Source organism: Styela clava, chromosome 8, assembly GCF_964204865.1.
Source record: "Styela clava chromosome 8, kaStyClav1.hap1.2, whole genome shotgun sequence".
NCBI classification, from domain to species: domain Eukaryota; kingdom Metazoa; phylum Chordata; class Ascidiacea; order Stolidobranchia; family Styelidae; genus Styela; species Styela clava.
The window spans coordinates 7,238,872-7,262,527 of NC_135257.1; the positions used below are offsets into that span (position 1 = coordinate 7,238,872).

Sequence of the window (23,656 nt, forward strand, 5' to 3'; positions counted from 1 at the left end):
GAAGTATGCTGACATTTGCAAAGTAAAAGTAGACAGTGAAGATGACATCAAGTAGATGAGATAAAGATGAGTTAACTATATATCCGGGTGTTGGTAAGAAACTAGTTAAATGAGACATGGTTGACCAAACAGTAAGTTTTAGTTTAGGAAGTGAATGCATTTGATTCTTAGAATCAGAAAATCTATTTAACCTGTCCAACATTCTCTATCTTTGCGAAAGGATAGGATTTACATATTTATCCCAGGGAAATGGAAGCCCATAAGACGGTTTAATAATATTGCAAACTGAAACAGCGACCCCTCGTCCAGTTACCATGTTGGGTATGGGATTAGTTAACCAGTCATTTGTTTTCTGAAGTATGGACTTGATGGTGGAGGAAGCTGTAAACCGACCAAGGGTTAAGTGAACCTCCTTACGATGACGAGGAGCCCAGCAATGCTCTCGCACATAACTATTCCTGTATGGGTTTCAAACTTGCGAACCCACGGAGGGTAATCATAGGTGCGTATTCCTAATGCTTAGCACGATGCGCCACACCGTCGAACCTTAGTTTGATCTATAAACCCAGATCGCAAAGCATTCACTTCCTAAACATAACACGGCTATTTTTTACCCTATCTCAGTATTCAATAATTACCAACACCCATCCATGTATCCAAAGACAAATGTGAGCATAGTTCATGCACCCATTAGTTGAATTTCAACTAAATTAGATAGATTAGATACACCTAAAGCACTTTAAAATCTCAAAGGAGAGTTGTCAGTTTCTAAGTGCGAGATGATGATATGCTATGTATGAATGATACAGCACAAACTAATCTCATAGTGCATATGAATTAGTTAGCTGCTATGTTATTATGGTTACCATCATACACAACTTCTTTACCTTTTTTCCCAGCAGGAGCTTTTGCAGTAGGAGTTACACCTGATCGAGGTTACCAAAGTAAATAGTGTTGAAAGTAAAACAATTTAACGTAAACAAGTATGTCACAAAGCCACATTTATTCACACATAAGCGAATTCCAAAAAAAAGGAGAGAAACCGTTTATAAATTTTCGGCTTTGTTACAAGACATTCAAGTATGACAAAAAATAGCAGGTACTTTATGTATATATTCAGCACACCAGGTGTCTTGACGATTGGTGTTGGGATGTACTGTAACAGGGATGTCCAAAACGAATACGTTCCAAATTCGTTATATTCGATAGAGTAAATTTTTGAGGGATAATTTAGAATATTTTCATTCGAAAATGTCGTTTTAAGCATTTATTATCTTATGATAGACAAAAAAAGTACCTTTTGACCGAATAAAATAGAGAATACTAATTGAAACAATGTTTATCTCAATTATTCTGCATGATTAAATTTATTTCTACATATTTACAATTGTCTTGACGAATTTCTCTTGTGGAAGAGACCCATTTCAAAATATATTAAATATTTCGTATGCGAAAAGAATATTTTTGAATGTATTCGGAATACTAAATTATCTGGTTTCGGCCATCTCTGACTGTACAGTATTTATGATTTGAATAAAAACTTCAGGTCATAAAAATTATAATTGAATCATTAAAATCATATGCTTACTAAAATTTAAAACAAACTGAATTAGCATAAAACATAAAAGATTTTCCAAAACAATTAACATCATTCTTCATTAATAACCAACTGAATAGTATTAAGCTACAAATTTATTCAAAATCTCACCAACAAGTTGAGCTATCTCAGGAACGTCACCCAACTCTTCTAATGTTTCATGAAGAGCATCGTTTGGATCAGGTGCAATTTCATCTTCATGTTCAAGCAAGAGCTAATAAATACCAGAAACAAATAATCATGTGAAATCTATACATAACGAAATGGTGAGTGTGCCAGCATAAATATACACAAATAATAACAGAAGATTTTCTAAAGATATATTAAACTTTCCGATTTACATATCCTGGGAAGAGGAAAGTCGGTAGGATTAATGTGGAGTCCGGCAATCCCCTCGCAATTAATTATCCCTTACAGGATTCAAGCTTACAAACTTAAGCAGGGTAATGAGAGGTGCTGTGGCAAGCGTATTCTTAACGCTCCGCACGATGTGCCACATCTCCGAGTCAAGAAAGATATTGAGACACTCAGGCAAAATCAAAAATTGAAAGCTTATGTCTGGCCATTAATTTGTTATACATTTTCAACCTTTCAGCGGTATACAATTTTTGATGCCCTTAATGACATCTGAAGAATAAGAGTTTCATAATAGAATAGTAAATATAATGCACAATCACAGATTGTCTAGCATTCAATTTTTCAAAACTTTTGAATACCTTACCTTGTGTGTATCAAGAATCTCTCTTATGCTGATAAAAATAACAGGTTTGCTCAAGGCAACAGCATCGCTGTATTCATCCATGTTATATTTTTCTTCTGGTTCAGGAACTTCACAAACCAGCGCAAAAAACTTCCTGCAGAAAGAAAAATAGAACATTAGCACTCAAATGTTTATATCTGAGAACGTTTTTATTCCTAAAATTTGTCTAAAAATCAAACTTGATGTCCAATACAGCAATCATTCATACCAAAACCAAGAAAATTTGAAATTTTTTTTAATTCACTTACTTGAATCTTTCATATGCTTCACTTAGATATTTGTTGATTGATTTTAAATGTTCCATGTCACCAGCAAACTAGAAAATAAATAAAACGAATTGATGATAGAAATTGAGGAATTTACCAAATAACGTACCAAAACCGTGGTAATAATGAAACTATTTCTACTTTATTTTCACACTAAACAAGCTGACAGTTAGCCAGAAAATAATTACTGGAGTTAGGCACATTTATTTCCTCTCAGATGAAGAGTCATCTACGTCAAATAACTTACCGTGTACTGTTAGCACTATTTTCAATAACTGACAAATGAACAATGCCATATATATGGGCACGAAGCCCAAAACGAAGTAGAGTCAAATCTGTCACAGTACCGGTAGTCTGATCAGAAATTGCTGAAACTCAGTCCCAGATTCATGGCATCGCGCACATTTTTCAATTTTGATGACGTCATCGCACACAAAAAACGAATCCAATGGTTATTTTTGAAACAAACAAAAGTAATAGACTTCTAGCAAAAAATACAATCTTTACTCACAGAAAATTATTAAGCAATTGACTAACAATATCAGGAACAATATAATAATAAAAACTCATATATGTACACTGTGTGTCAAATAAATCGTTAATACAGGGAATATAAACTGTTCAGATAGAGGATATAAAATAAAAAAAATGTAAATTACCGTTTTTCCTGTACTTGCAAACTGAAGTACTTTTGCAATAGAACCGAGATTACGGCGTTGATCTGCATTCAACCCTGCAGCTCCTGCAGTTACATCAATGATATCAAAACCATCCGGAGCAACAATAGCAGGATTCATGTATCTGTAGTAGATCAGGTTTCCAACCATCTAAAAAAATGAACTCGGGATTAGTTTGGTGTGGTTTTCATATTTAGATCAATGTCTTCTGAAATTCATATCATCCACTAATTTAATCGAATTCAAAATATACTGCCAGTTATAACACAGAGCAGTGAATATCCAACTGAGTGTTATATGTAATATGGTGAGAGGAACTAAAACATCACTCAGGTAATATAACTGTATTATTTAAACTCAGATATAAGGATTAACATATTTATCCCAGGGAAGATGAACACAACAGTAGATCGCACAACCGCCATATACGGTAACTTTATACATTTATTAACGAAATCAACATTTTAGAATATGCTGAAATATATTTTTCATCACTAACCTTCAACACTTCATCTTCAGGCGTATCAGGGAATTTTTCCTTCAACAAATTCTTCAAGCATTTTGCAATATATCGAAGCCCATATCTGAAATAAATCAGGCCAAGTTAAACAAAAAGTTATAATATTAGCAATCTATTTAGAGTAGAAAAATATGACTAAAACAATTCATAGAATCGTTATACTTCTCATAATTAAAAATAATGATTTTAATTAATAATTTAAATAATTATTATAAAACATACCATTAGGTGTATTTCAGCATAGCAGTTTTGATTTTTATACTATTCAAAAAGTGAGTTGATAAATGAAAAAGTGCGATCTATACTAAATTATATCCCCCACCCCACATTATTGTTTTTTCACTATAAATGCATTCTTCAATGCAAATTGAAGACACTCATATATGAAACAAAACTTAAAACTTTGAAAAAAAACTGTATAATATAAGCAATTCTGAATGACAAACATTCGAGGTATTGGTAGAAACTTACGGTATTTTTTCAACAGAACCTAGAATAGCTCCGAGGAATTTTTCTGTAACGAGGCGAAGTTGTTCAATTGAATCCTCTACTCTTTTCTTGATTTCATCATGCTGAAGAGCTTGCTCTGTTGTTACTTCATATGGCAAATCACTAGAGTTTGAAAAAATGATGAAAAAACGGCAGAAAAAGAAACTTAGATTGGACATGCGAGTGCATTTTTAATCAAATTTGAGAGTGAAATTGAATTTATGAAAAAGCAAAAGTGACATTTCTACAAGGATATACAAGAATCTAACACGGTCATTGCAGCTGACAGCTGGAGAGTCTGAAAAGTAATTGTCTCTGGCTTTAGATCGAAAATTTTTCAACTCAGACAACCGAATGATGGAAAGTTCAATTCTGAATCTTAATTTCAGCTCCGAAATGTAGTAGAAATCAAATTTTAAGCATTATTTAATCCCATATAAATAAGCCTAATACCTTATCCAAGTACAGAATTTTCACTCTGTTCTTCAACTACAAATTAACAACTTTACCTGGCTTCACCAGTCTCTGTTTCTTTCTGACCAATCCATGCTTTGTATATTTCAACTGGACTCATGTTTATGTTCAATGCCTTGTCTTTCATAACATATTGAACCTGAAAACAGAGTTAAATTATAAATTAGAATACTGTATTTGCTCGTTTTGTAGCCCGGGCCCATATTTTTTTCAACCAACTCACTAACCGGGCCCTTATTCAAACCGGCCCTTATTCAAGCACGGGCGCTTGTTATTTTCGATCGTTACAATAATTAATATATATATTGTTATTTCCAGTTCTCAAGTATGATTTAAATGAGAATAACGAAAATTTTGACTTTTTCTACGCACCGCAGGTACATTTCCGCAAAAGAAGAAAAGTTTTGCGACGCACTATCAATATTAAAACGACGCACTTGGGTGTCGCGACGCCCAGTTTGAGAACCATGGTATTACGTAATCAATGCTATATGTTATGTACGTGGACGCCTAAGACGTGAGTGTTATCTACCAATGCTTAAAATTCAACAGCGTTGTGACAAAAGCGCTTCTGATTTCCTATTGTTCTCTACCACTGAAAAATCAGCTTTTACATCGGGCGGGTATTCAAGCACCGGACCTTATTTATTTTTATGTTCTGTTCACACGGGCGGCTATTCAAACGGGCCCTTAATCAAGATCGGGCGGTAAAACGAGCATACACGGTATTTAATGAGCGTTGGATTAAATTTTCGTTGGAATTGATTAACAACAAGAGAGCGCTGCTGAAATATATGGACATGAAGGCCAAAACTAAGCAATACGGATATGCAATCTGTCACAGTAGACAACCGGTACCGACATCTTCATGACTTCACCTGACCACTAATACGATCATGGAACCGTCACAAAGCGCTTGAATTTTGATGACAAATCCCATAGTGCCCACAGACATTTTTTAAATAAATAAAAGTAACACCCTTCTAGCAATAAATACAATTTTCAACTACTGACAACAATTTCAAAGCAATTGGTTCGGCAGTCAATAAGAAAAACTTTTTTTCACAACAAGGAGAAAAGAAAGTCTAACAAGAACAGATTAGACCATACTTATCATACGCTGACTTATTCAGACAAAACGAGATATAACTTAATCGAACAGCGCTGTTTGATTAGGTTATAGCTTATTTTGTCAGAAGAAGTTAGGCTATAAACTAAAGTAAGAGTACAAATATACTTGATATTTTGTGTAAAGAGATTATTCTTAATAAAAAACAAATAGGATTCCATAGGTTTCATTTTTACCCAAGGATTTGAAAAGCATTGCCTGAGAAATGTTTTGTTGCCATTCACATACATTGAGAGATGTGTTTTGTAATAAATAAATAATACCACACTCTACATTAATGAATTGAACACACAGTGACTGTTTTTGAGCTATTGAATGATATGTAGTCTACCAACTTACTTGTGGTGACAAGATTTCTCTCAAAGAACTTTGACCCTTTGAGCCTCTGTTGAAGGTCACGACCATCTTGATAACAAGTGGGTTACCAGTGGCAATTTCCTTCACTTTGTCAACTTTGGATCTGAAATTTGTGAAACAGATAGATTTATGAAAATTGTATATACTATAATAAATTTTACAAATAACACAAATATATCACATATAATACAGGACTACTTCTAGCTATAATTAAATGTAAGAACATCATCATAATCACCAGAAAAGAAAGATAAAGAAGAAAAGATGAAATTTGAGATAAGATACAGATAAGATAAGCATTAGGACTTGTTTATCGATGGTGATCTATTTATTATTTTATTGATATACAATTCTGATAAAATAGAGGTCAATAAGGTCTTAATCATAAAATAACGACAGCAAATGTTATCAATACTTTTTTTAACATACGAAACATTTGGCGAGATCTGAACCGCGCAATAGTATCAGGATAGAATACTTAAGCGTGAATGTAGCCTAAAGCGGTCTAAAGTACTTGGTAAGAAAGGTTGAATTGCAAATGATTTTCCTTGTTTTGCTATAATCTGAATACTAAATTATACTAATGAGATGATCAAATCACTTAAATTTGTGCGTATATTCAACAAATCTAAGTTTGAATTAGAAAATATAATGCATTTTGCAATCAACAGAATGTAATAGAAAAATGTCTCTACATGAAGTTCGTTCAATAGATCAAATCGAAATTATCTACTTCTATGAATATTTAATATTGCATAAGATATCAGGTTTGGAGCTAAAAGGCTGATAACTTTACATACGAAAGTTGGAAAAAATTTGAATAAAGAATAGTATATAATATGTGAAAATAGAAGATGGCTCGTTAATTTAGAGTCGAAATGTAGAATGGAGAGAATGATATATAGGTAGGGTCAAAAACTATTTTTGGCCCGCCCTGTATATAATATAGCATTCAGAAATATTTTGAACAATTGCCAGCTGGGAAGCAAAGGAATATAAATATGATAGCAGAGAAACAAAAGATTTCAAAACATCTTTGATTCATCATATTTGTCGACATAAATTGATTAAATTTGGGAGATATTTAAAAATTAACCCAATTTTATTTAAAAAAAATTTTTTCTCAAACCTAGAAAATCTTGAAGATTTTTTATCAATTAAATTTATTTTCATTTTGTCGAAATATTTTGAATTCCAGAAAAATACAGTTCCTGATTACCATTAGGCCATTGCATGAATAAAAACTACCATACATCATATTATGTACTACAAAGAATCAAAGAATGGTAATCCGTTACCAAGACAGAAAATTACAGTTACCGATATACAATTTCTGATTAGTCCATATTCAAATTCTATATTAATTTTAGAAAAAGAATTATTCCCAATAGAGGAAATAAGTGAAAGTGAATCTTTAAAGAAGGAAAAAACTTGGAAATATAAAACAAAAGTTTCAAAGGATGACCACCAATTTAAATCAGGGATGTCCAAAACAAATCGAATATTCAAATACATTCAAAATTGGATATATTCGATTTACTAATATCTTGATTTTAGGAATAGCTTGGAATATTTTTATTTGAAAATGTATTTTTAAGGATTTATTATCTAATGATATACAAAAAAATTAGCAACTACTGACAAAATAAAACAAAGAGCTCTAATTAAAACAATCTTTATCTCAATTATTCTGCATGACTTAATTTTGATTTCTACAAATTTACAATTGTCTTGAAGAATTTATTATTTGAAGCAGACCCATTTTAGAAAATATTCGATATTTGAAAGGATTATTTTAGAATGTATTCGAAATACTGAATTATTCGGTTGGGTGCTTCGGTTGATCTACATAGACATAAACTGCCAAAATGGCAATAAAATCATTTCTGCTTTTTCAACAATATATTACCGGAATTTAATATATTCAAGTTTAAAATATGTTTGCATTTAAATAAGAATTAGAAAAAACTCTACTTTTTTAAATAGACGTCCTTGTAAGTTTCAATCCTAGAAGTGATAGGCATTCAAGCTCACATTAATAACTGACAAATCATAGATAGTGATACTTATGAATAATCACATATATTTAAGTTTGATTTTAAGTATGATTTCATCCGTGATTCATTTCATATTAATCATAAGAAATAGACCTGGGCTTGCACAACGATCTGGAAACTCATCTGGAATTTTTTGACAAAATTTGGTGTATAATATTAGATATACATTTTACATCCCAAATTTTCAAATTGAAAAGACTTGATGATCTATTGCGAAAAGATGTGATATTTATTCAAACAATAGCGGAAATATTTATTGAACTGATATTCTTAATTTTAACTTGAATTTTTTTTTTACAAATGATCAGACAAAACTAGCTTTTTTATGCAAATCAATTTGCCCATTTCGAGATTGAAGCGGTTTTCCGACAATCATATCACAAGCCCAGGTCTAATCATGTAATCAAGAAAAAACAATTTATTTCAATTGTTTTATTTTTTTTTTTCATCCAATTTCACCTTGGTTCCGATGTGTGACTGACAGCAGATGACCTTTATATTACATCAAACAAAAAAATGATACAGAAAAACATATACAATAAATGTACTATACTAAAGCTTATTCAGCTTCTGATCATCATTGATCGGCTATGCCACAACCCACCGTAAATTCCCTTCATAAATCAGTCATATATATATATATAAGGTGTTCCAAAATGAAATGAGCCCACATAATTGGTGATCGTATTAATGAATTTCCTTTATTTTGGGACACCCTTTATTTGGTATGACCATTGAGATCCCTGAATAACTTGGTGAAAGCAGCAAAAACAATGGTGTTTTTCAACAAAAGTATAATGTATAAAAAATTTTGTTAAGTAAAATTACGGGAAAAAGCAAATTTCACAAATTAAAATTGGAGTGTCAAATAAGTCCTTTGACGAATCAATTTCTTTTTATATAAAATTGAAATGTTTGAACACTCCCACAGTCAAACTCATATATCGTACAATTTCAAAGATCCGTAAGAACTTATTCAACATTTCCACTGATAATAGATGTGATAATAAAAACACCAGGAGTGCTACTACTGTGAAATGCCATTAGTAGAAGCTTCAAATAAACAAAAATTTTTTGAAATTTCCAATTTGTATAGTAATGACGAATTGCAAGCATACAGCAAAATAGTTTCATTTTGCTTGGAAATAATAAGAAAAGAATTCCGTCACCAAGATCTGATGATGCTATTTTGTGAATTTCTACATAAATAGAAAACGAACACCATACACATACATACATACACCATATCACACACCGACACACACCAGTCAAGCACACAATACAATATATTGATTGCGGTGCGTCATTCCCAAATGTGTGTGCCATGCGTTCATGTGAGTGATTGCTAGCCAGCAGTCGCATTATTGCTCATATAGGATAATAGCATAATTGTTATTAGTATGCTCGCCTTGTATTAAGCTATTGCAGATTGAAGGATTTTGAGCCACATAAAGTGCCACCCAGAGCCAAAAAGCAGCAGCATCATTCATTTTAAACAAATTTCAACTAGTTTATCAATAAATTTTTATTAGTTTTGTGGCCCACCTGAAAATTATTCTGTGGCCCAGAAGTGGGCCATGACCCACTGTTCGAGAACTGGTCGTCATTCTAGCATTTCTTACCCACATTCAAGTTTATAAATTACATAAAAAAGATTACACTAAAACAATACAGTACTTTGAATTCAGAGGCGCTACATTTTTGAATTGATGTATTAAGGTCAACTCCATTGATGATGACAATGGCAAATTTAGATTTAAATAAACACAATATGGAAATTGGTCAGGGTACTATCAAAGTATCAGTGAATACCAAAAATGAAATTGATGACATTTTTATTCCTGCTTAGAAGTGGATAACAGATCAACAGAAAGTAAGTGAACCCCAACTCTGCAACCTGCAATAGCATAATAGCTTGGAAAGTATGCTAATGGCATTGTCCAATATGTATAATAAAATTTTCATTACTGCATTTTACAAAATATTTAGTTAAAAACACTCACAAAGCCTTGAAAACTGCCAAATATGGAAAAAACAAGCTTCGTAAAGAATAATATTGAAAATCAAATACAGCAACAAAATGGCATAAGCAGCACTCGCATGACAATCACAGCAACCGCTTATCATTTGCATGATTTTTCTACTTACGCCGCTGTTAATTCAGAACCATCTGATGCACGACTGATAAATCTATGTTGTGAAAATTATTCTCATTAGTAAAATAAAGAAAGTTATAAAACGGTCAGTGGAAAACAAAATAATCATTGCATATTTAGTAGCAGAAGATTGCCTTGGTCAGTTCTTGTATCATTATTTTTGCGCTTTGACCAGTTTAGAAAATATGGCTATTATACATTCAACTTCATATTTTCTAATATGGCTCCAATTCAAGTATAAACCAGAATGCATACAAGTCAAATATTAGCGCCTGAAAAATTTAGGTAAAAACACTTTAAATCCAAATTATTTTGAGACATACAATCAAAATTAGTGTTTTTCAGATAATTTAGCGTTTTTGCAGCAAAATTGTGGAAATACTCTACTGAATATCAAAACGATTTACAACAATATTCACGCTTAGCAAGGCATTTGAATTTTGACCCCTACATACTTGATGATTTCCTTTTTGTTTATTTTCAAACAAAAAAATCATAACTAACATCACTGAAAGAATGATTATTCTTATTAGTATTAGTTTGAAGTTATTCAATAATTTGGAATCAGAATCATTTTATCACATAACAGATAACCATCCTTCTTGAATTTATTTCCAAAATAACGATTCTATCTATTCCAATGGAATTGAACAGTAATTATCAGTAACCAAGAAATATATTCAGGCATACCAATCACAGAAATAAACAAATGAATTTATTTGCAAAACTGTTTTGGTACTTGATTACCATCCAGCAACACATTATCCAAAACAGCATACCAATGACCAAGCACACATAATAATAATCTAATAGGGTTGGAACAACTAGGGGCTAGATAAAATTGGGTGAGACTTTTTTAGAAACAATTTTGGGAAATGATAGAATTGCCAATATCAAAATTTGTTCATGTGATTTCGAGCCCGAATGACTTGGGTATTTATCCCCGAGGAAAGGAATGGCGACCACGACCTCTCGTCTAGATACCAGTCCATGTCGGGTATGTGAATAACTGGCCAGTAATTTGTTTCAAATGAATGGACTTGATGGTAGAGAAAGCCGTAACGGACCAGTGGTTGGTTAAATGAACCATTCTACGACATTGAGGAGTCCATCAATCCTCTCGCACAGAATTATTTTCCACAAGATTTGAACCCCCAAACATCTACAATGTAATCAGAGGCAAGTGTATTCCTAACGCTTAGAATGATGACCACACTGCCGAGCCGCATTGGTACTTGTGGGTTAATGGCTAGGTCCAAACCCTGTTTAATGTCTATTAGCATTACAGTATAATTAGGTAGTAAAATAAAGGAGTATATTATACTTACTCTATTTCTTCCTGGAGAGCAGTCTTAAATAACTTGAGCAAGAGATATTCCTCTCTGACATTAGCTGCGTAGTTATATACAGATAGAATGACAGATTGCATGAAGTTTGTTGTTCGACCAGACGCCATTTTGAATATCAATTTTCCAAAGTAAGTTGGATTGGTCTGAGAAAGAAAAGAATTTTCGTGTATAAAGTATGGCACAAAATGTCAATAGGAATTTTTGGAATTAAATACATTATGGAGTGAAAATTTTTTTTCCATATATATAAAACATTTCACATCTGGATCTTATAATTTGGGAGGGTCACACAGTAAACAAACAAAAAAACAATGTCACCAGTAACAATTAATTAGTAAGAAAAGAAAATAACCTACAATGAGCTACAAAGTGAGAAAATTCTTCAAATAGAAAATTGAAATCGTGATGAGACTGCTAATCATAAAAACGAAATATGAACATATATGAAACGACACAAATATAAAAGGTCGTTGTTTTCTCTGTATTGCTTGTTACCAGTTGAGATGTTGTACAAAATCCTTATTTTTAAATGAAAATGTACTGAATTATTCCAAAATTAAAAAAATTATCATATCGAATCTAATGTATTTTGAATGTATCCGAATATTCGATTCGTTTTGGACATCCCTAATTAGATTCATATGAAAGCCCACTGAAATGAAACATAGCATCGTGTAAAATATCCTGTTTCCTGAAATAAAACTTAATAGACTTGAATTATAATTCCAAAAATATAAATTTTACCTGTAGAAGGTAGAATAGATGCTGATATGCTTCCAGTCTGACTCTGTTCTGCTTGTTCAGTGATTTCAAACCACTGGATATTTCTGATGCCTGTTGTTCCTTCTTTTTACGAAGATTTCTGCTGTGGTTTACCACATCCTATACCAATATCCAATACAAGATTAAATGAAAACTCAGAATAAACGTCAAAATTATCTATCCTATGTATCAGCAAAGAGAGGTAAAAGAAGGTACCAAGAAGAATTAGATAGATAGGCATCAGACAGAAAAAAAGACCAGAATAAGGTTTTTCTTCTCTGCAAAATCCTTTTCCATCTCTATGTATATGTTTGTGAAATTTTCTACATTGAAACAAAGCCAATTTGGCATATATTCAACGTGCCAATTCATCGAATATTTTTTAAATTCCTAGTCAATAGTAAGTGATAAAGTTCACATGCAGTACATCATAAGATCTAATTCAGTTTAGAAAATATGACAGGCAAAACCAAGGAATTTTTTTTCATGACTACTGATCAACAGCAATCAACTTTTTTTTTGGTTAATATAATACACAAGCTAAATGTGCAATGACCATACCTGCAATGTGATTCTGTTTTTGACAAGAAGGCCAATCTTGATATCCATTGTATTCAATGCAGTTTCCAATTCATTGTTGGACTTGATATATTGAACAACTTTCTTCTTTAATTCTTGTAATTCTAAAAATTAATGTGCTTGTGCTGTAATTTAATCATTCTCCCATCACTATCAAGAGGCAGCACTTAAAACAATCTCTATATAAGTCTAACGACTTTCTTGCCATTTGAAATACAAAAAGATGGCTTCAATTTGCAGTTGAAAAATAATATAAATACTGTATATCATTGCATATAAGCTGAGTGTAAAACTAAAAAAAAAGTTTAGTAACATGCATAACTCTGACCACACTAAAAACCTAATTTTTAGTAGCTACAACTCAAACCATGGAACCATGAACCAAGTTCTCATGATAAAAACCTGCACGCACACACACATAGCAGCGCTTGGTATGCTATGACAGCAGTAACAGTCTGTGATTGGTTGTCATGATCGTGATCGCTGAATTTGAAGAATTTTGAGACACTTCTTACCGTTATTTATAAACAAAAAACATAACAATAATGGTTATCATTCTCATTAATTCTCTTTCGCAACTATTTGCTGTGATAGGTGCGTAAGACGTGTTACGATTTGTAGGGTCAACCTATATGCGAATTTCTATAAATTTATGAGAGAATCGGTCTCTATCCGGATACGGTAAATTTTATTCACAAATATTAGATAATTTATGATGCCATAAGCCCATAACTTACCAATTTCTTCAGCAAAATCTTTGTCTCTCTGGTCCAGCAGATGAACAAATTTTTGGACAACACTTAATGGTGGATTCTCAGCTCCAGCTGGAAATATAGAAATGACAAATATGTGAACAAAACTAAAATCTGCAAGTTTCGGTGCCAGTTTAGTGATAAACCATTTATACAATTACGGTCTCGTAACTGTATTTGACTGCTGTCCCAGATGACAGAAATACTTTTGAAGACATGATAACAAATGTATAGACAAAAAATCGTTGTGTCAAATATTGTGAAAAATATCACCCCAGGGCTACGGATTTGGAGTACAGAACCGGAGATTAGCATGTTTTCACTAGAGTGGGAATCAATTTTCAAAACTATCATTATCACTATCAAAATTCACTTTACCGAGAGTCAGTGGGAGGATTATTAATTTTCCCCAACTGCAACTGCAATCCCTGATTCTGACAAAATCTTCTGACAATATTTTGTAATGCAATTAAACAGGACTAAGATATTTTTCAAAGAAACAAAACAAATAACAAACGTACTCAGCGTTTTATAATCATGTCTTGCCTTGTTTGATCTGAACCAAGCTTGAATGCGAATGATATGGCGTGCCTAGAACATAAAAGATATTTTATTAGTAATAGAATAATACACAATAGGTTACGAATTACCCAATACTACGAAACAAAAACTTACATTGCTAGCAAGATATTCAAGTCTAGTCTTGTATCTTGAACGAGCAAGCCACATACGAGCCCACTTTTGCAACTAAACAAGAAAAGAATAGGTTGTTAATAAAAAAGAACTACTGCAAAACAGCAAAGAACTATGTAAATATTTTAAACCTAACTAAGCTAGAGATTGAACCTTACAACTTACTGGGTTATTTGAAAATAAACTAAGTTGGTTAATAAAATCGAAAATACCAGATTAAATTTGTATAATCATTCTGCTTAGCGAAAATATCATCTAACATTCTTAGTGATATAACTATTGACTTCTTTGGGGTTGAAGGGGAAAAACAGATTGTTTTTGTACACTTGTAAAAAGTGCATTGAATCGAATTCTACTATGCAATCTCTTTTCAGCATTTGAATTTACGTAAACCAGTTTGATTTGATAGAAATTTCTGAAAATTTCTGGTGCACCATTGCATTCATTTCAACACAGTCATTCCACTGTTAAATGAGGGCAATTACATCAGATATTTGAGAATCAGCCATATACTATGATGACCATAGAAAATATTAAACATGTTTGCTTTGAGTCTCAGGATAGTAAATTTACATAAAACTGACTCTGGCGGGAAAATTTCACTTTTCTACATATGGATAAGAAATACAAACAACATGACTTTTCTAACCTTAATAATAGTTGCAATATTGTTTCTGAAGTATTCCAATCTATCTAGATATTTGGAACGTTGAACGTATCCTCTCCAGTGTGATTGTATCATGATGATGGCAGGAAGCTGTTGTGCAAATGAGGAGAGAAATGTTGAAACTCATAGCTATATTAATAATTTAAATCAGGGCTCTTCAAACTGGGGATTTATGGTGGGTTGGGAAAGGACTCAATTGGGGTCGCGGTAAAATATTGTTTGACACTAACCTATGTAAAAACAAAATATCGATCAACTTGAAAGATTTGAAACCAGTAACCAACAAACTAGAGCAAGATTTGACCTTTGTGCGAGAATATGCAAGCACATCGATTTCATTGAAGGTATAGTGGAATTTTTTTTTTTTATGCTGTATAAGTAAATTTAACTTTATATTTATTTTAGTTCATGGGGTCGCTGTGCCAAGTGGGTCGTAATGAAGAGAGTTTGAAGAACACTGATCTAAACTATTATTTATAATCATGTTTCAAATACAAGGCATACTGATTTTTGAGACATTTGGTTGTGGGTATTCGAATTATGGAACAAAGACTTTAAATGTCAATCGTAGAAAGAACTCCAATGGAAAAATGTGATTAAATTTTTTATATTTTTTTTATATCACATTAAGAAAGAAAACACTGTTACCAAACATATCCAAAATACTCCAAAGTACATGTTCCAATATAATACACTTGAATTTTTACGGATCCACGTTTTATTAACTACCGTACTTCAAGTCAGCTGATCAATTTGGTTATGCTTACCTGGCTTTCAATATAAGCAAGTCTATCTTTATAGGCTTTTCTAGCCAAATACATGCGACTGAAAGATTGTAATTTAATAATGACATCTTCATTATCTCTCCATAACTGTGCTCTGTCATATGCAGCAGATACCATGTCAACACATTCCTAGAAGAATATAACAAAAGTTAAAAATAGCAAATTATATTTCAAAACAGTTGCAATACCTTAAAAATTGGTTACAAGTACAAGCATATACAATATATTTTTCTTAAAATACAAGCATAACAGACATTATTACATACTTTGTTATGAAATTTTCATAAATAATATTGAAATTAATTTTAAATTTGTTATATTTGATATAAAAAATACTTTGATCTAGAATATTTTTATCTGCAAAATTGTTATTTCATGCATTTGACCACTCATGGTCAAACAAAAAAATTATTCAATTAACTTCAGACAATTTAAAAATTGTCATTTCATAATCGAAATATATTTCAGACTAATTTAATCTACAGGGTGATTAAAAAAACAAAACCCAGGTCATTTGAAACATATTCTAAGCTAGACAGAACATAACTTTCATGCAAAGTGTCCTAGAATACTGAAACTTTTTTTTGCAACCATACATTCATTCACATACAACCATCAACCATTTTTTCATTTTTGTAGGATAATTCAGAAATTTATGGATTCTTTTTTTTGTGTCACTCGTTATTTTTGATATCCCTCATCGTAATGTACATCATCTGAGAATAAATATTTCTCATGGTCTAAAATTTGATAAAATATATACATACAAAATATGTATTCCCTATTGAGAAGAATTAGAGCAATATAAAACCTTGATTTCATCTCTTGTCAATTGTGCTGGATTTTCATTCAGTTCATCAGGTTTATCCCAGCTACCTTCCAAGGTTTCAGTGTTAAAATAATAATTATATCCTTCCTGTGTTTCGTACGCCACCCACGTCTCATCCTTGCAACCTTGTAGTAAATAAATAACAACCAGGTCAGAAATAGAAAACATTGTCATTTGTCACAGTACATATATATAGTAGATTGCAGTACATATAATATAGAGTAGGAAGGAATTCGCAGTCAAAATGTTAATAAAATGCTTAGGAATTTTTAAATTTCAAATAGAAGCAGATACATTTCCTAATTACGAAATACCACCTGGTATCAAAAAAGTTGTTGACCGAAATGAGAAAAGTCATTGTCAGGACGTACAGACTTTTACAGACGCACAGCAAGATAAGTTGGAACAAAATTTAGTGCAATTTTATGCTAAAATTTGTAACGAACCCAAAACTGGAATCACATACTTTTACTTTATATTATAAATTTTCAATGCTATACTGCATACACCGCATAACATATGCAGGTATTTTTTGTATGCCATTAGGTTATCTTGTCGCATCGAGTGAAAAACAAGTGTCTTCCAACATTTTGCGATTCGCGCACACTATCCATCATTTGAATAAGTTACAATTTGATAAACAAAGAAATTTTAAAATTAATTTGACATACAGTATATCAATAAATTTTAATCAGAGATCAGTCTCTTTCACTTTCAAGTAGGTGCGCATGACTTTACTTAAATGAATTATTAACATAGTCGATTGGCTAAAAACTATCTATTATTTAGAAAACAATTTTTAAACTTTTATTCAGACACCCAAAACCTTTTATGATAAGATTCTTTAAAACAAACACATTTTTACATTACCATGTAGAATTACAATCTAAAATAATAATGGCATATCATACCTTCTTCAACCTTATCTTCTCTTATCTCCTGCAATTGTTCATGATAAGTTTGAGCACATTCAGGTATTGTATATGAAAGTCCGAGATCTTGATGTCTGATAAGTTCAAATGTTTGTTCCCAGTCATCTCCCTCGACAGCAATGTTAACTGCAGTTACAGCTGACACCTCTGTGAAACAAAGATCAAATCAAATTAAATATAATGGAAAGAAAAAAAGAGTTGATATTGAATAGAATGTGGCTGATGAATCATACTAAGGATATATTCATTAGACTATTGGCATCAAACACTTCTCAGATATTGTGAGGTATAATATGGATAATCATGCGTGGGAAGATTGCTGGACTTAACACTCATGGATGGTTCATGTAATCGCTGGTCAATGAATGTTTTTCCCGGACCCTTGACCCAGGAAAAATTCTCACTGTTCTTTGTCATTGGAAATAATGACAATCAAGTTATTTTATTTACAGCTTGTATTCGCAACATACTGAAAACTGACAAATAACACACGAAACCACAAAAACGGGGCAATGTTTACAACCATGCTTGGATATCTGTATGATCAAAAGAAGTCTTTAACCGGCTTCACAAATTTCAATTGTTATGTCATAATTGACTTATTGCTGATTGGCCATTGTTATGGAAATCAATTATTCTTAAACATCCATTACGATTTTCTCTTTCATCGAAATTTAATCATCTGGTACAATGGAATAGTTAACTATTCAAATTGCACACACTGAACTGATAACCTGATAAAACGTCATAATCAACAGAGAAAAGGGGAACTGAATGAAGCATGATGTTCAGCTGCATATTGAGAAATTTAAAGACATACGTTTTCTAGCAATTTGTGTTTGTCTGTTAGCTTCATTAATACATCCTTGAATCTCTTCTATCCATAATGCAGGATTTGGATCGCCAGTTTCCTGTGTGCAAAGAAAAATGGAAGATATAAGCATGGTTATTAAATTTGATGACTTGATTCAAGAATTCAATGTAATACCATAAATGGTTGATTCTTACATAAAAGCTGATTATGTCCATATAACTAATTCCCCTTTAAAGTGGAACATAACAGCACAAAGCGATATTCTAAGATAATAAGACAAATATTCCAACTCAGATGAATGTTCATTATGAGAGCCAACTATATTCCTATTCATAATCAAATAACAGTCTTTGTCACATAAAATTAATAGAAATAAGACGAAAAGGAAACATGTGTATTTGGCAATCGCGTGTAAAATATCGATCAGGATTTTTTGAAAATCTTCTATACCAATGTATAATACGCACCCCCTAATCTTGGAAATGAAATCCGGAACCGGAAGAGCGTATTATACACAGAGAAATACGGTAATCTCCATAGGTTTGAGTGGACTGGTATGTGCGAATATCTTTGCTGCAATCCAACATACCTTTGACTTTTCTTCCTTTTTCTTCTGTAGCAGCCTCACATAGTGCGTAAGATTTTTTGGTTCAAAATTTTCAAGTTGTAATTTGGGATCAAGTAAGGCTTGTTTCATTGTATCAACATCTCCACTATCCATTGCATCATTAAGACTGCTGACTGCTTTGATACCTGTATAGAAAAAGTGTGAATATAAAGGTATATAAATAAATAATTTTTTTTTTAGATATTACCTCAATATAAGTAGATGTTCGAAGAATATGAAACATCACTGCAACCTAAAACCCCATATTTTTCTGAGTCACTGCTAAGGACAAAATAGCCTGTTCATGATGGCTAAAGTGATGATGGAAGAGCTCTTCATCTCTCCTTCGGTTCTCTTTGCGTAAAATGAGGGAAATATTACACAAACTTACGGTCTTGTTCCTCTTGTATTTGTTGGTTGACAGCAACAACAGTTTCTTGGACTTCCAACAATGTCAAGTAATTCTTTGTTGCCTTCACCTTCCTGAGTGCTTCCTGTAACGTAAAATGTAAAGTCAATTTGAGAACAATTTTTTCAGCTTGGTCCATTAGGGCAATTTTTCAGCTTGGTATATTGGGGGACATTTTTCGAGCTTGGTCCATTGCAGTTATTCCATTACAGCACCCAAAAAATTGTAGATTTGATCTCGACCAACACAAACTATTATCCCTTATACCGACATTTTGTCCAGAGATAATTTTCAATATTGATATAAAAAAAAGGGTATCTACTTACAATTTGAATTAGTAAGAGGGTTGGGGGATAAAAATGGATGAAGATGAAACCACAAATTTATTATATTAACAAATCCCAAATGGGTCAAGAATGATTCTAACAATTTTTTTTCGCCATGGTATGACATTAAGACTCAATATAAGAGGATAACAAGCTGCAAAATACCTAAATGAAATGGAAATCTAGCCGTCTAAGTATCATAATAATTATAATAATTTTAGCAAGCTTACACTTGTTCTTGATCTGTTTGACTCCTCGAGATCAGTGACACCAATTTCAGGATCATTCAATGCAGTCCAAATTTCCTCAATGGTACCAATGTCTAATGCTTTGTTAAGACGAGCCAATGCAGACAAATGTGGAATGACAGAAGATAAGTCATTGTGTGTTAGTAGCTGGAAAAATGAAAACAATTTAGTTTTTCAAAATAAAGAAAAAGAGCATATTAAAATATTTATGGTAACAAAAATTAAAAAAATATGAAATATAATAAATATGGGGTGAAGAGATATTAAAGGAAAGTTTTTCAAAGCCATTGAAATGTTAATGGATGTTACATTTATTTAAATGGTCATTTTCAAATAATATGATATTTTTTTCTAAAGGGCGCAGTATGTTGAATATACATAATCACAATTTACAACAGTTGTGACTTTAGTGCTCGTGCGTTGAATCTATGAGAACAATCTCAATTATTTCCGAGTAAACGTGCGTGGCCCTGCTTTGAGCAAATTTCCTTGAATAAAAGCTCACGTCTCTAATATCCAAAATCAATAATCTACATAACATACAATATTTTCTCCAAGTTGGTCTTCTTTCATTTTCTTCAATTCAACAAGTTGATCATGGTATAACGATGGATAATCTGGAACAACTTCTGGTAGTTGAGCTTCCGTTTTTTGCAATGCCTGCATGGTTTCATGTGGATCACCATCCTCTCGTAGAAGATCATTAATAGCGGCCACAGCAGCAAGCACTTAAGTTTGAAAAAAGACATTGAAATAGGTTATATTTTAATCAGTAACCTAAATTTTGGATCAGCAAAGACAAATTATAGTTATAGTCGACGAGTTATAGTTATGAACAAAATTATGTACTTGAAAGGTTGGTTACGCTGGACCTGGTGTAGACCAGCCTTTAGATTTAATAAATTGTCACTCATGAAGACAGTAGAGCGTATCAGAAATAAGTTGTATAAAATGTGAGCTCACTGATTAACTGGTGTAACAACAATCAAGGAAGTCAACTAATGCGCCTGATATGTTTTTGAACATTGTGAAATTGTGAAACCTCGAAGCATGTCATACACAAATTATCACACACAACGGTGAATATGGAATTTGTTCAGAGCACAAATTTATCGCAGGTGGGTTTGAAAGACCCAATGGCCCATAGTTCAACTATGGCTGCTATAGATGAATAAACACTCGTTGTTGCATTTAATTTCTCTATACTCAAATGCTAGGTGCGAACAATCCCTCTCAGAAATTATCAGATTTTTGAAATATCCAAATTACTAGTTACCGGTACTTTCATTCAAATGTAATAAATTCATTGTCACAAGAAACACTGCTTGTTAGATATTCAAATCCAATAATGCAAATTCCCCAGCTCTTGTCAATATGCCGCAACATAGGAAATGACTAGAAACTTGATGGATCACATATTTGCATAAATATATACTAAGTTGAACTATATAATATCATCATATATGCAATAATATAAAATTAGTTTCGTTATGTGCCTATTTTAGGCATTAATCAAGCACTTATTAAATATAAAATCATTAAATATAAAATCATTGAATATAAATCAAGTATGTAAAACATCAATATTAAAATTATTACTCTTTTATTACGTTTTTCAGTTTCATCATGATCATAGACAATTTTTATGATTTGACTGGAAGCAAATTTGTGAACCGACACTTTAAGCATAATATTTATATTATAGACCTATCAGTTAATGCCATGAGTCCATGACTATCAGTTTACTGAATATTTCTCAAATCTACTTCCAATTTTTATCCAATTAAAATTCGCAGCCTCTTCCCATTAAAAATAATAAAGAATTAAAATACTTTTTCAGATTTGACTTTCAACCCACACATACTTTGCCAAAATTGACACAAAATTATCAACATTTGAGGAAAACCTAAATTCCCGAATGGCCACAAACTTACTTTGTCTGTGTTTCATGGCGAGTATATTAGCTTCATTAATGGCAGCCTGGATTTCATCTTTATCCAATGTTGCATTTTCATCTCCAGTTTCCTGAAATTAATACATTACAAATTATTATATAACATGTTTTTGAGGACGTTGTTTCATACTCTCTCAATTCCACAAAAAAGCATATTTTTATTTTTAATGAGTAAAAGTCACAATTTTTTCTATCAAAATTTATATTGTGCTCAGAATACAATTCTAATTAATAGATACAATAAATTTAGTATGCTCAAACACATCAGATCAATAAATATAATAGGCCTATAGGAATAAGGTTGCTTTCAGGAATAAAGGTTTAATAAAAATTACCAATTTAAAAGCATGAATTTGACACCATTGTACGAAAGATTAGAATTTATGCCTCATCATGTTTTGCTGATAAACAAATTATATCAGAATATTTAAAATCCAAATTGAAATTCGGAAATGAATCATATTTTAGGTACTCCAAGCAGGAAAGAAGAGAATTCAAAACCAGTAATTTTATTGGAAACATAATAAGTAAAACATGTTATTTCATATTAATTTATACCTCTCTCTTCTTTTTCAAAGCATTTGCAAGTTGTTCCAAATACCATTTCTTATTTTCAACGTTCAGATCATTAATTCCAAGGGTTCTGAGGTTTGCAAACAATTCTTCTTCATTTCCAGCAGCAAGACTTCTCGCTAGTGTTTCAAGTTTTACATCCACTAAAATGTAATGTTATATTCCCATAATTCCATGGTTGATCAAACAAATTACACAATGATAATAGCATTAAATACTAAAATAGATAAATTATCTGCTAAATTACAAAACATTGTCATGTTTTTAATTTAATTATATCGATGTCAAAGAAATCGAATTAACAAATTTTAACAATAGACAATGACACACCAATTTGAAATTCGATACATGCTGTGCCAGAATATTTAAAACCAAACTTATGTTTCAAAAACAAAAAGATGGGAATAAAGAAACTATTAAATTGAATTTATTTGGCTCTTAAAGTATATTTGCCAAACAGGCATCCACTGATATGCCAAAAGCTGCTTTGTTTTAAAATGACCAGAATCTTTCTGATTCGACACTGAATCCACCTACCAAATTAATTATACTTAGCTTGAGGTGGTAACCTGGTAGCCGGGTACGGTATGTATGAGATAGGTGAAGTGAAGTTTATTTTTTCCAACCAGTAAAGAAAAAAGTTGCAGGAAAACCAGAGCTGGTTATCGAGCAGAGACACCCAAGGTTCAAAAATGTAATTTATAAAAACATTTTGAAATTTCCTACTTTGTGCAAGGATTCCCCATATAAGCATAGAGAATGAATGAATGTCTGGAAATTGGATGGAATGATGTTTAATTTATGGAGTGATTGGAGCCCCGTAATTCAATCATCATTATTTATAGCTTAATCAATCACAATGTAATTCAATGACAGTACAATGAATAATTAACAT

At 31.9% G+C, this 23,656-nt stretch overlaps 1 protein-coding gene across 5 annotated transcripts in view; it reads right to left on the bottom strand.

Moving 5' to 3' along the window:
* Positions 1-23,656, bottom strand: part of LOC120345756 (ras GTPase-activating-like protein IQGAP1) — a 68,190-nt gene that overhangs the window by 29,852 nt on the left and 14,682 nt on the right. For 2 of the 5 annotated variants that reach the window (XM_078115009.1, XM_039415298.2), the window contains exons 8-34: positions 22,747-22,904; positions 22,169-22,259; positions 20,778-20,962; positions 20,217-20,381; positions 19,643-19,745; positions 19,234-19,397; positions 18,651-18,741; positions 17,810-17,977; positions 16,881-17,023; positions 16,052-16,198; positions 15,267-15,374; positions 14,600-14,671; positions 14,446-14,515; positions 13,910-13,996; positions 13,155-13,276; positions 12,576-12,713; positions 11,811-11,974; positions 10,475-10,516; positions 6,252-6,372; positions 4,819-4,922; positions 4,292-4,432; positions 3,800-3,884; positions 3,283-3,450; positions 2,606-2,673; positions 2,319-2,451; positions 1,709-1,811; positions 888-926 (exon numbers count right to left, since the gene is read on the bottom strand). In XM_078115009.1, coding sequence (XP_077971135.1) covers positions 888-926; positions 1,709-1,811; positions 2,319-2,451; positions 2,606-2,673; positions 3,283-3,450; positions 3,800-3,884; positions 4,292-4,432; positions 4,819-4,922; positions 6,252-6,372; positions 10,475-10,516; positions 11,811-11,974; positions 12,576-12,713; positions 13,155-13,276; positions 13,910-13,996; positions 14,446-14,515; positions 14,600-14,671; positions 15,267-15,374; positions 16,052-16,198; positions 16,881-17,023; positions 17,810-17,977; positions 18,651-18,741; positions 19,234-19,397; positions 19,643-19,745; positions 20,217-20,381; positions 20,778-20,962; positions 22,169-22,259; positions 22,747-22,904 — 3,180 coding nt within the window. The remainder of the gene's footprint in view (positions 1-887; positions 927-1,708; positions 1,812-2,318; positions 2,452-2,605; positions 2,674-3,282; positions 3,451-3,799; positions 3,885-4,291; positions 4,433-4,818; positions 4,923-6,251; positions 6,373-10,474; positions 10,517-11,810; positions 11,975-12,575; positions 12,714-13,154; positions 13,277-13,909; positions 13,997-14,445; positions 14,516-14,599; positions 14,672-15,266; positions 15,375-16,051; positions 16,199-16,880; positions 17,024-17,809; positions 17,978-18,650; positions 18,742-19,233; positions 19,398-19,642; positions 19,746-20,216; positions 20,382-20,777; positions 20,963-22,168; positions 22,260-22,746; positions 22,905-23,656) is intronic. The other 3 variants (XM_078115007.1, XM_078115006.1, XM_078115008.1) reach the window with 3 other exon arrangements.